This window comes from Takifugu rubripes, chromosome 22 (assembly GCF_901000725.2).
Source record: "Takifugu rubripes chromosome 22, fTakRub1.2, whole genome shotgun sequence".
Classification (NCBI taxonomy): Eukaryota; Metazoa; Chordata; class Actinopteri; order Tetraodontiformes; family Tetraodontidae; genus Takifugu; species Takifugu rubripes.
In genome coordinates this window covers 12,516,444-12,527,556 of record NC_042306.1, presented here as the reverse complement: position 1 = coordinate 12,527,556, position 11,113 = coordinate 12,516,444, and the positions used below count along the sequence as shown (strand labels likewise).

General features: G+C 49.7%; 1 protein-coding gene across 3 annotated transcripts; it reads right to left on the bottom strand.

Moving 5' to 3' along the window:
* Window positions 1-1,252: 1,252 nt before the first annotated feature.
* On the bottom strand, window positions 1,253-10,288 carry LOC101067064 (SUN domain-containing ossification factor-like). 3 transcript variants are annotated; one of them, XM_029830736.1, is made up of 24 exons: window positions 10,021-10,288; window positions 8,626-8,725; window positions 8,373-8,504; window positions 8,038-8,243; window positions 7,831-7,929; window positions 7,611-7,740; window positions 7,416-7,533; window positions 6,837-6,961; window positions 6,681-6,748; window positions 6,483-6,590; window positions 6,289-6,394; window positions 5,999-6,019; window positions 5,553-5,608; window positions 5,091-5,173; window positions 4,947-5,009; window positions 4,788-4,853; window positions 4,607-4,694; window positions 3,233-4,522; window positions 3,066-3,153; window positions 2,874-2,978; window positions 2,505-2,662; window positions 2,217-2,308; window positions 2,073-2,128; window positions 1,253-1,979 (listed from the first exon to the last, which is right to left on the bottom strand). In XM_029830736.1, the coding sequence occupies exons 1-24, from the start codon at window positions 10,083-10,085 to the stop codon at window positions 1,512-1,514; spliced, it is 3,891 nt and encodes a 1,296-aa protein (XP_029686596.1). In that variant the 5' UTR covers window positions 10,086-10,288; the 3' UTR covers window positions 1,253-1,511. The 3 variants fall into 3 exon arrangements, with proteins under 3 accessions (XP_029686596.1, XP_029686597.1, XP_029686598.1); XM_029830737.1 differs by having other exon boundaries at window positions 7,611-7,737; XM_029830738.1 differs by lacking the exon at window positions 5,999-6,019.
* Window positions 10,289-11,113: the final 825 nt, after the last annotated feature.

Below are 11,113 nucleotides of genomic sequence, written 5' to 3'. Positions count from 1 at the left end.
CAGCCAGTTCGTGGAAGAATACACAATCTGTACACAGATAATGCAGCACTTGAATTCCAGGCGATGCAGTTTCGCCTCCCCTTATCTGTTTCCAGGGGACGTAATCCCGGCCACGTGCAAACCCGACACAAATCGAAATAGGTTGAGTGCCCGTCAGCTTATTATTGAGAGCGGTGGGAGATCATTTCTGCCAGGAGTCAAGAGCTTGTCAGGAATCACGCTTGAGAGCGCAGTGAGCAGAGGAGACACCTGTACACCGGCATGAAAACATACAGGCCCAGTGAGAATATTCAGCCCATAAGAGAGCGCAGATAAAGAGAGAGAGCGCGGGGAAAAGAGGATTGCAGCAGTACATTTACAGATAATCTTTGGAATGAGGTACGGGCAAAGAGAAAGATTTCTGTTAGCAGAATGACAGGGGTGGAAAAAGAGCATCAGGCACGCTTATCTCTCAAAGTCTCCTAACCCAGCCGGGTCGGGCGAATAAAGAGGTTTTAACCTAATTTCTCACATCCACCATCACTCTGACCGTGACTGACCACAGCAGGCACCGAGAACAGAAGATGGCCTGAGCCAGGGTAATGGAACAAATCCAGCCCCCCCCCCCTACTCCACTCGGGGGAAAAAGAATGAGAAAAAAGCAGCACAACCACAGCATTGATGCTGTTGCACAAACACATCCTACATTCACAGTAAAAAGCCCTTTAAAGATGGAGGTCAGTCTGATTATTTGTTACTTCCTCGGTGGTGGAAGAAGCAAACGAGCGCGTGATTCACAGCCCGTGAACTTATTTACCTCCATCCCGTCTAATGAGTCACCACATGGAAAATAATGGCTGCGGATCAACAAGCATTAATGGCCGCACTGCCCCCTGGTGGAGCCGACAGGAACCGCTACACGAGAGGCCTCTCCCCCAGTGGTCCGTGCCTTTAAATCATCTTAATTAATGAATTCCACAAGTGTCTGTGAACCAACATTTATTTTTTAAGACTGATTTTCCGTGACTGGCCCCAGCTATTTGATGCAATTAGCTAAATGACTCCTAATTTCTCAAGTACAGAGTCTGGTTTGCGTTGCTGTGCAAGGATGTGAAGGTCTGCAGAGAAACTCTGTCCTCACGACAGATTAGGAGTGTTTACACTTGAGAAGGCTTCCATTCAAGAACTGCATCATTTCAGCCTTTATCAAATGAGAGGGGGGGGGGGGGTGTGCAAGAAGCCAAAAGGAGAAAAAGACATTCAACAGATGTGGCCAGATTGTCTGGATTATTTTAATTTGTCTTGTTCCTGCCCCCGTACCTACGGACCAAAGTGCTCTGTTGGGATTATTTTATGATTTCGCAATATAACATCAGCTGTTTTAGCAAATGACAACCTGTGATGGACGAGCAGAAGAAACAAACGGGAGAGGGAGGCCGACGGGCTCGTCCTACGTTGGAGCTTCATCTCTTCAGAAATAAATAATAACCATCTGCTTTCGGAAGGAGCCGAGGCGGGACCCCCCCTGAATGTCAAACAGGACCCGAGAGGGCGACGTTGACCCCGAACGTGCCGGAGCTTTGCTCCCTGGTCCTCTTCATGATGTCCTCTATGGTGGAGATCTGCAGCAGTTTCCCCTTGTCCTTCTTTGGAGCTTGCAGAAAGTCAATCACAGCACATCCGGGCTTAGGACGCCTGCGTCTGGACGCCCGCTTCTCAGTCCGGCTCTTGGGTGGAGGCACCGAGTCGCAGATCCTGCTGCAGGAAGTGGCGATGCCACAGAAGGAGGGGTCGTCCGAGTGGGAAGACCCCTCTGAGCTGCCCTCTGACGGCGAGTCTCTGAACACGGGGGGAAGTAACCTTTTGGTCAGGGGTGCGGGGATTGAGGTGACGGGTACTCCGTTGCACAGAGACCCTCCGTTGCACAGTTTTGGGGTCGCGTGAAAAGACGGCCTCAACGTCTCCACTTTCTCCGTGGGTTTTATCTTACGGCGCCTTTTCTGTGTGAGGGACAATATTAAGGAGACATGTTAGCCACCATAAATAGGCCGCAGCTCGTGAGCATTGATGAAGATAATAACCCCTGACTGCACCTTTCTGTTGGCCGTGCACAGACTCTGCGTGTCCTCCGTGTGCAGCATTTCCGGGCCTGTGAGGCGAAAAGACCATTATCAGTACAGCATCCCAGGACTCCGCTTCAAGCGCCTGATTAGCATTGCGCCGATTAGCGTGCTCGCCTTCAGTCGTGGCTAACTGGAATGACTCCGAGTGGATGAGCGGGTAGGATGCGCTCCTCTTCAAGCCCGGCTCGTCGCAGGATGAGAACTGTCTATTAAGGAAACAATAATGGCCGAGGTTAACGACTGCATGTAGCGCCGTTATTAAGAAATGACTCATGTCTGCCGGAGCGCTTAAGATCCCAGCTGCAATGTTCTTGATGATTAATAGCATCAATATAGTGGCTTTATGAGAAGCAGCCATTTAAGGCACTCACTGGCAGTACCAGTCCATTTGAAGCCTCCTACCTTTCAGGACAGCAGTAGGAGTAGCTCTTGCCTACAGGAGGTTCTGGTTCTGTGCTCGGAGGAGCGGCGGTGATGCGGCAGTGGTTGGCACACAGCAGCAGGCCGACACAGAAGCAGAGCACCAGCGACAGCGCCAAGTAGGTCTGCCGCTCCGACACCTGGGACAGACCAACGTTAACAGCGCTTGATGAGGGTCACGTGCAATCACAAATCAGAGCTTTCTAGTAGCTGGAGCCACACGCGCATCATAGCAGAGCGTCCTCGTGATGTCATGGGCACAGGCTAAATATATGATATGATCGGGGGGGGGGGGATAACCATCATCCTGACTGGAGATGACAGATTTGTGCCAGGAGCGTTTGTCTCTACCTCAACCTGTAGCTGACTGACTCGATCAGACAGGTTCAGAACCAGCCTGGTCATGTTCTCCAGCTGACCCTGGAGCAGCTGGATGGACTCGGTCTGTCGCTGATCCTGTGGGAGAGAAATGACAAACACGAGTCACGTGAGCGACCGTGCCGGCTATTTTGAGCCGCCGTCTGAAAGGCGCGCTCTGCTCACCTGTTCCTCTGCTATTCTGGAGGTGTTCTGGAGCTTGATGACCGTTTTGTTGAAAGCCTTCTGCATCTCTTCCATTTGCTTTCGATATCTACAATTTAGAGAAGGAAAGGTAACGCCTGAGTATCAGTTTCATGGGGGGTGGGGGGTGGGGGGTGGGGGGGGCTCACCTCTGACTTAGCTGCTCTAGATAGCGACCACTGAGCGACATGTTCATCTCCAGGGCCTTGATGCGATTGTTGAGCCTCATGAACACGGACTCCTTCTGGCTGGAGCCGTGCACCTGGTTCCCGTTCTGCTCCGTGCCATTGGGGGGGTCTGCATAGATGTCTGAGAGGGACGGTGAGGTAGGCGGGGCAGGCGAGACAGGAGGCGCCGCGGCAGAGGACGCGGCTACCGAGGCGTCGTCGGGGGCCTCCTCAGTTTTGGTGTCTGTAATAACTGGGTGGCCACTAGAGGGCTCCGGTTCCGAGCCCAGATCTGGAACAAGGCCGGGTCCTTCGGTGGAAACACTATCAGCTTCTTGGAAAATAGGCAGGTCAGGATAAGAAGGGGAGGCGGTGGGACTGAGAATTTGATCTGTTCTATCTGGGGTGTTCACGTCAGGCTGAGAAACGACAGTTTTAAATGTCTCTTCCGCTGAAACCACCGAGGACTCGTCCACCGGGACAGCGGGGTGCGCGTGACTGGACCCACTGGGAGAGACCAAGGGCTCGATGTGCCTCTCCTCAGCCGGCGCATCCTGGTTTTTTTCTGGTTCCCCCGAAGACAGCAGCGGAGTCTCTACACCAGGAGTAGGCTTGGCAGAGGATGAGTCGGGGACACTGTGTTTGGGCAGGTTTGAGGTTTGACTGGGCTCCAGCAGGGGAAGTTCCAAAATGGAGTCTTTGTGAGACGCTGCAGTGTTCTCTGGAGGCTGCGGTGCTTCTGAGGGGCTGGCGCTGCTCTCTGGCTCCGGTTCAGCCGCTTGTTCTGTTTCACGGGGCTGATGTTCCTCACTGTGAGGCTGTTGAGGTTCATGCCAGCCAGAGGGGAACAGGGGTCTCTGCCAAGCAGGTGTTTCAATAGATGGGATTGTCTGTTTCTGCTGCACGGCTTGGCACTTTCTCTTTTTGGACAGTGATGCTGAACAGCGCTGATGGAGATACTCCTGGAGCGAAGCGTCGCAGCAGCAGCGGGAGGAAAATGGAGGAAGTGCTGAACAGTGGTTTGGGATTCCCGGTTGATGCTTGACATAACGCCACTTCCCTTTCCCTTCATCTGACTCTTCTTCCTTTTCCAAAAGAGTGATTGTTGAGCTGATTGGCTCTTCCTCATCTTTCTCTGAAGGAAGGGCAGGTTCTTCCTCCACGTGGGGGGCCTCTAGATCACTCGTATGGGTGGTAGGGGTCTCTGAAGAGGGGGCTATGGTGGTGGGGATGCTAGGATCTGGTAAACTGGTTTCCACTTCAGACTCTGGACTACAGAGGGAGATCAACAGCAGAATATCAACAGAGGACGTGCAAATGCTTCTCTTTTAACAGCGTTCCTCTCAGCGTGCTTACACTGTAGGAACGTCATCAGGTGAGTTCTGGGCAGCAGGTTCTTTTGGTGACGGCTCAGTCGCGTTTACGTCGTGTGATGAGACGTTGCCTGCAAAGAAATCGGGGAGAAAAACTCTTCAATTTTCATGACTTGCACTAAAAGGGAAAAGAGGCGGGAATGTCGTCACTTTGTTGGTCATACCCTGCATCTCCGCCCCTCCCCCGAGGACGTTGACGGCAATGTTGTTGACCATGTTCAAAATGGCATCTTAAAGAGAGGACGGACACCAGAGGGGCCAGTTAACAGTCAGAGCGGATCAAATGATCCAACCGCGCTCGTCGTCGGGGCCGGTGAACCCACCTTTAGCGGAACCAATCAGATTCTTTGATAACTTGACTTCAGGTGTATATCCTGGAGGATAATCTGTAGAGAACAGGGCCACAGACTCAAACAGGCTGGCCTGGCCTGCCTCATGATTCTGATGCAGATGGTGGCGATTCTTACCAAAGTCATCATCCAGATCGTCTGGTCTCTCTGGAGGATCAGCGATCTCCTCATACTCCTCCACCATACTGGTGCCAAACACCCTGTGGAATATAAAACACCCATGTGTGAGAGTGCCTCTCCTAACGTGTTAAACGCTCCTTTCTGATCCGGCTCAGTTCCACAATTTGCATTCAAAAAGAGCCGCAGCAACAGCTCAAACGTCTCCACCGGCAGGGATCGGCCACGTGGCAACACGTGCATTCATTCCCACAAAAGATGGGTGAGGGTGAACTGGGGTGAGCTGGACACACGCCAGAACATGGCGTAATCAGCTCCACGCCAGCCAGAATGGATAGGTTATATAACAAGTTCCCATCAGGTAAACATGGAATCTTTGCTGGATTCCTGTTGTTACTACACTGCAAGAATGAGAACTATGGAGAATGAAGTAAAAACACAAATCTGTCCAGAGTCACAGACCTTATGAGGCTGAGGGGACAGAAATGTTCGGACCCAAAATGGGACAGAAGCTCCACCTAAAGAAAGAAAGTCAAAGCAAAGAACAGTTATTCTGGAACAAAATGCTGTTACAATCACCAGCCAATCACCACTTGTGGTTGTGAAATTGTGGATCGGACTGATTGAAACCATGACAACACACATGAGAAGGAGGAACTGCAGACTTAGACGCACGATCGTTGTTTAAATGACAAAACCTGGACGTCAATTCCGAACATAAAACAATCAATCAGATGTTACATCAGTGAAACATAGCAGGAAGCAGAGAGTTAGCTTTCAGAATACTGCATCAATAGAACAAGAGACCCAAAACACACACACACACACACACACACACACACACAGATTCCTCCCCCTCGCCATTTATCTCACTTGGGCACAGACCTCTAAAGGAAAAGCAGGCTAACCTTTATGTACTTGGCGAACATCTGAAGCAGAAGAGAGACAGGAAGAAGAGGAACAAAATTAAAGTAATATACACATGCAGTCAAAACAGGACAGCGTGGCCGTCCTTTGCTTAAATAAAACACTACAAGCTCTTTATGCTGGGAAGAACAGAGCGCTAACGGGCCGGAACCGCTTCCAGGGTGTAGGTACGAAACAAGTGCTGCTTTAAAGAAGCTTCTGCACTTGTTTCGCACCAAACAGAGACGCTTCTAATGTAAAAAAGGGGAGAGTGAAGACCTGCTGTGCTCACCTTCACATATTTAGCATAGAGGTGTTCATCTAAAGGGAAGCTCTGGACTGTGCGTTCATCCCTGGCGTGAAAGGTGCCCAGCTTCTGCCACTTGTTGGTTGGATATCTGCTCAAGCACACGTATGGTCCAGCAATAGAAATATGTTCTATCTTATTACGCGATAATAAACAGGTCCGGTAACTAGGGGGCTCACCTGTCACTGATGGAGACGATAAAGTCTTTGGGTGTGGAAGAGAACAGCTCAAAGTTAGCAATGTCCAGCTGCTTCACCTGGACGGGCTCACAGAGCTCGATGATGAACCTGAGAGAGGAAGACCAGGAAGGAAAACAAAGAAATGAGAATTCTCTTCAGAAGGTTTCAGGTTGCATCAGTGAAAAAACGGAAACGGACCAGATTTTGTTGCTACAGGGGTTCAGCATGTACATGTCCATGTTCTCCATCAAAATGGCTGAAGTGCTCTGCAGGGATTAAAGGAACTATCAGTCCATATTTGGCCACCCTGCAAATTCCCCATTTGCGTGGATTATCTTTGGGAACGTGCAGTACCTTTGCTTCTGGGTTAGAACCAAGAATCTTGGCTCCGCACTCTACTGAAGCATAGTTGTTGAAGTTCTTCTGGACCTTCTTCCCCACGTGCGAAGCCCCGCTGTTGGCCGTATGTACAGCCTGAGCTGAAGAGGAGGAATAGAAAGATAATCATTAATAGTGCAACAGCTTGGGTTCATCAGTGTAACGCACGCCTGCACGGGTGGTTCTGGATCCATGACCCTGCCTGGTGCAGATGGGTATCTTAGACACCCCGGCACACACGGGAAAGCTGCTAAATCTCCCAGGAAAGAACTCTGACGGGAATGTGCTAATTGACTTGAAGATTTAAAGTGTGAGCCCTCCCTACACTAAGGGTGTCATCTTTGATGCTTTGGGGCCTGTTCCCACTGCTCAGTTCTGACCTTGAAGCTTGAGTGTCTGCACGCATTATTGGCGTGATGATGTCAGCAACGCCTCTTCCCGTGGAACCGTGTGTGAACCCCGCATCCCCCCCGTGTATGACGGTCGTCCCGTTCTCCACGGGAACGAACCTTTCCCTCCGCCGCGCCTGCTACCGCAGCCGTCAATGCCACTCACTCTTTTCTTTCTCCACCTCCATCATCTTCCGCTTCCACTCATCAAAGGTGGGGATGTCCTCGGGGTCTTTGCAGCTCACGGTGGGATCGGAGTCTGAGGCAACGGGGGAGCTCAAGTCCTGTCAGACACAAGGAGGAAAGTCAGCGCTGGGGGGGCTCCTTCGGGGGAGACCGCTCACGCCATGTGGGGCTGTACGTTGTGGGACGTGTTGGCGTCTCTGTGCTGCGAGCTGGGAGCGGCCGGAGAGCTCGGGGGAGGGTCGGGCTGGCTTTTAGTCCCCGCAGTGTGGACGTTGGAAGTGTTCTCCAGAACAATTGGAGGGCTGCTTTGGGAGCAAGAGGGAGCATTTTCACTCATGTTCTTTAGTTAATTCTCAAGACAAAAGCCAAGCAGAGAATTTTAACTCTAGTCCCACCTGTCGCGGTCATATGGGTTTTCCTCTTCACAGTTCGCAGGAGGGGGGTCGGAATCATTGATCTCAGCTCCGGAGGCATCAGACTCCTCGTCGGAAAGGCTGAAATAAAAACAAGTATTCAATAACTAGAGGAGATTTTGAGGAGGATTAAAATGTTTTCTAGTGTTTTGAGCAGAAAGTGAGCAGATTAAACGGAGGACAGGTCACCTGCTTGGGGTGTCAGGCTGCGGGTCAAAGCTGTTGAGGTTGTCTTGAGCATCAGCAGAGACACGTAGATGAGAAGGGGAGCGGGACGGCGAGTCCTGCTGTGGAGGAGGATCTTCTAAGATCTGTTCTGGTTCTGGCTCAGGTTGCAAAGGTCCTCCGTCCGTCTCTAACTGTGCATTATCAACACTCTCCTCCACTCCAAGAACCTGATGGAGAGAGGAGATATATCAGAGCTTTGGAGGGAAAGGTTAGTCGGACGGCACGACGACAAAAGGCCTTAAATATATTACAGGGACAATCACTAAACAGCTGTTAGTGATGTAGCTGGGATCCACCTTTAAAGAGGGTTCTTCATCCTCCTCCTCCTCCTCCTCCTGTGTTGCTTGCTCCTCTCTTTGCTGATCCTCTGCTATCAAATGATTGTCGTCCGAGGCCTGTAGAGCAGGTGACGCCCAGCTTTCTTCAGCCTACACACATGTAAACGCACAGTTATCACGAGCGTCGACAACACGTACGTCACAGAATCAACAAATCAAATCACCAATGAAAAGGACCGACGGTGGTAAACTGGTGATGCGGATAACAAACCTTTTCCCATGACTCCTCCTGTGGATCGATGTCCTGTGAGGCCTGGGTCCCGTGGGCCTCCTGGTGAGAGGCTGTGCAACCAGCATAGCAACTAAGGCACCTATGAGACACAGGCAGTCCGTCACTCCATTTATTAATGCATCAACACTCCAAGCGTACGGAGTGTTTGATTACAGCGTGACAGTGTTAAAGCCGGTGACCCAGTTTATCTTATCTGCCTGCAGAGATACAGAAGGTTGTCGAGATACGCTCCTCACAATCTTCTGGATTGCTCAACGTGAATCATACCTAGGAAATACTGACAACCCTGCTGTAAAATATAGGCTACTAGTTTGCAGACCAAAGACATTTGCTTTGGGACGTGTTGTATATTCCAGAGATTGATGTAATAAGTGGATCCTGGCAGGAGGACTACGTCCGGTTCAAGTCTAGGCCACATTCCAAGGATGACTGCAAACTGTCAACATTCCAGGATTCTGGGTCAAGGCCTTGGAAATGGGGATGTTTGTCCAATTGATTTGCACAACTAAAGAGATTTTATTGAAATCCCTCACACACTCCCAAACTGAGGCTTGTATCGGGAGCAAGTGCGGTGTGGGTTTTTTCCAACATCTGTGACAGGAATCTCACATGATTGCGCTGCTATATTTATTACTGCCGTATCAAATGTTGCTGCTCACACAATGCAGTTAGAAAACCAATTCCACCGTGACTGCTTTCACTCCGAGCAGATGAATGTGGGTCAGCTCAACATCACCGACCTGCTGTACATCTTAATTCCCCATTACATCATGTCCCTTTCTCCAATCCCCCAATATGGTTGTTTTCCTAACCATCAACATAAAGACTACAGCTTATGATCATCCCACATAATCTCTGCAGCCTCTCAGACGAGTGACATGACTGATGATCTGAGAGCTCTTTAATCTTGTCAAGAGCAGATGAACCAAACCTGGTTAGCTCTGATATTAAGACTCAGCACTTTTAAACTTCCGTGTGCCAAAGGTGTTGCTTCAGCCATCAGTCCTCCGGTTCCAGTTTGCAGCACAGCGCAGACAGGTACATCTTATGGTCGAGAAACCTTAAACTGTGCAATCACATGAGAAGCAAGTCGTCTTGAATGGCTATTACACTTTGCACGGTTTGTTTACTTATTAGCTGCAGCTAACATGGTAACATGCTATCACTTGGCTCCAGCACCACCAGTCACAGTCACTGGTGCCACATCACAGGAGTCTATCGATGCTAGCAAGCTAACATGCTAATTCCGACGATAACCTAGTTGCCTAGCGTTGGTTGCCGTGGTAATTATGTTTGTTACCTTACACCGTCCACGACTGTCTGTGTCTCTGTAAAGACATGTGTTTTTACTCGGGGGGATTTAAATTTACTTACCAAAAGACTACAGCAACACTTAGCCACACTGACACAACTCGCCATAACAGCGGGGTCATCTTCATCCCTCTCCTGCCGGAACGGACATCATTTCCGTACCCAGAATCGCCTTTTATCCTAATGGCGGAAGAGTCTAATAAACGGCGATGGATGAATTCCACCCGTAGTTTCTTGCGGAGCCAGACAAATGTCGCAGTTCCTCACCGAGGTATGCTAGCCCCGGTCCCCCACACAACCTGCCACTGTCACCGTGTCGGTGCTCAGCGGACCAATCAGCGGCCAGAGACGCTGTTGCGCAGTTCAAACCCAGAGGGGCGGGGCGAGGAGCGCTCGTTTTTGGTATAACGGGTTGGCCCGGGTGGTCGGAGTTAGTCGTTGAATATTGCAGTATGATTATTTGTCTTTCAGTCAGGAAAATAGCAAAAAGTTGTGAACTGATCGTATGATTTTAATGATCATGGACTGAGAGAGATCTAGCTATCTGTCTGTCTGTCTGTCTGTCTGTCGTCCATATTATAATACAAAGTGGGAAAATAAACTCGATCAAGCCAATACAGCTGGCGCAAATTACACCCGGGCATTCGCCTGCTTTTATATTATTCATCATTTTAGAAGTACTTTATATTAGTCACTAGAGGGAGACATTGACCGTGTACAACCTTCAGTAATTCCTTTGCCTAATGACAGACGACATTTCACTCAGGTCAAGGCTTAATGAATCCGAAAAAAATAAGATTAAAATGTACAATGACGAACACAGGTGGCACGTCGTGGCACACCACGTGACCCCATGAGTCACCTAAATGCCACATGGCTGCCTGTGACAAAGTTCAAACCCCGCTTCTCCTTCCACCATGTGGTTGATCGGGGGAATTGTTTGTGTGAATATATTTCCAGCAACATTTGGCAAATTAAAAAGAAATGTCACATGTACGGTAAATGCTTAATTTTGTCTAGAGAGGAGAAAATTCACCACATTCCATTTAATGCCTGGTAATAGACATTGTTTAAATGATTATGTCATTTGTTTTTGCATGTTGTCATTTTAAATAGACTTCCCCACAATATGTGTAAGTTACAGTAGAACAGCAGT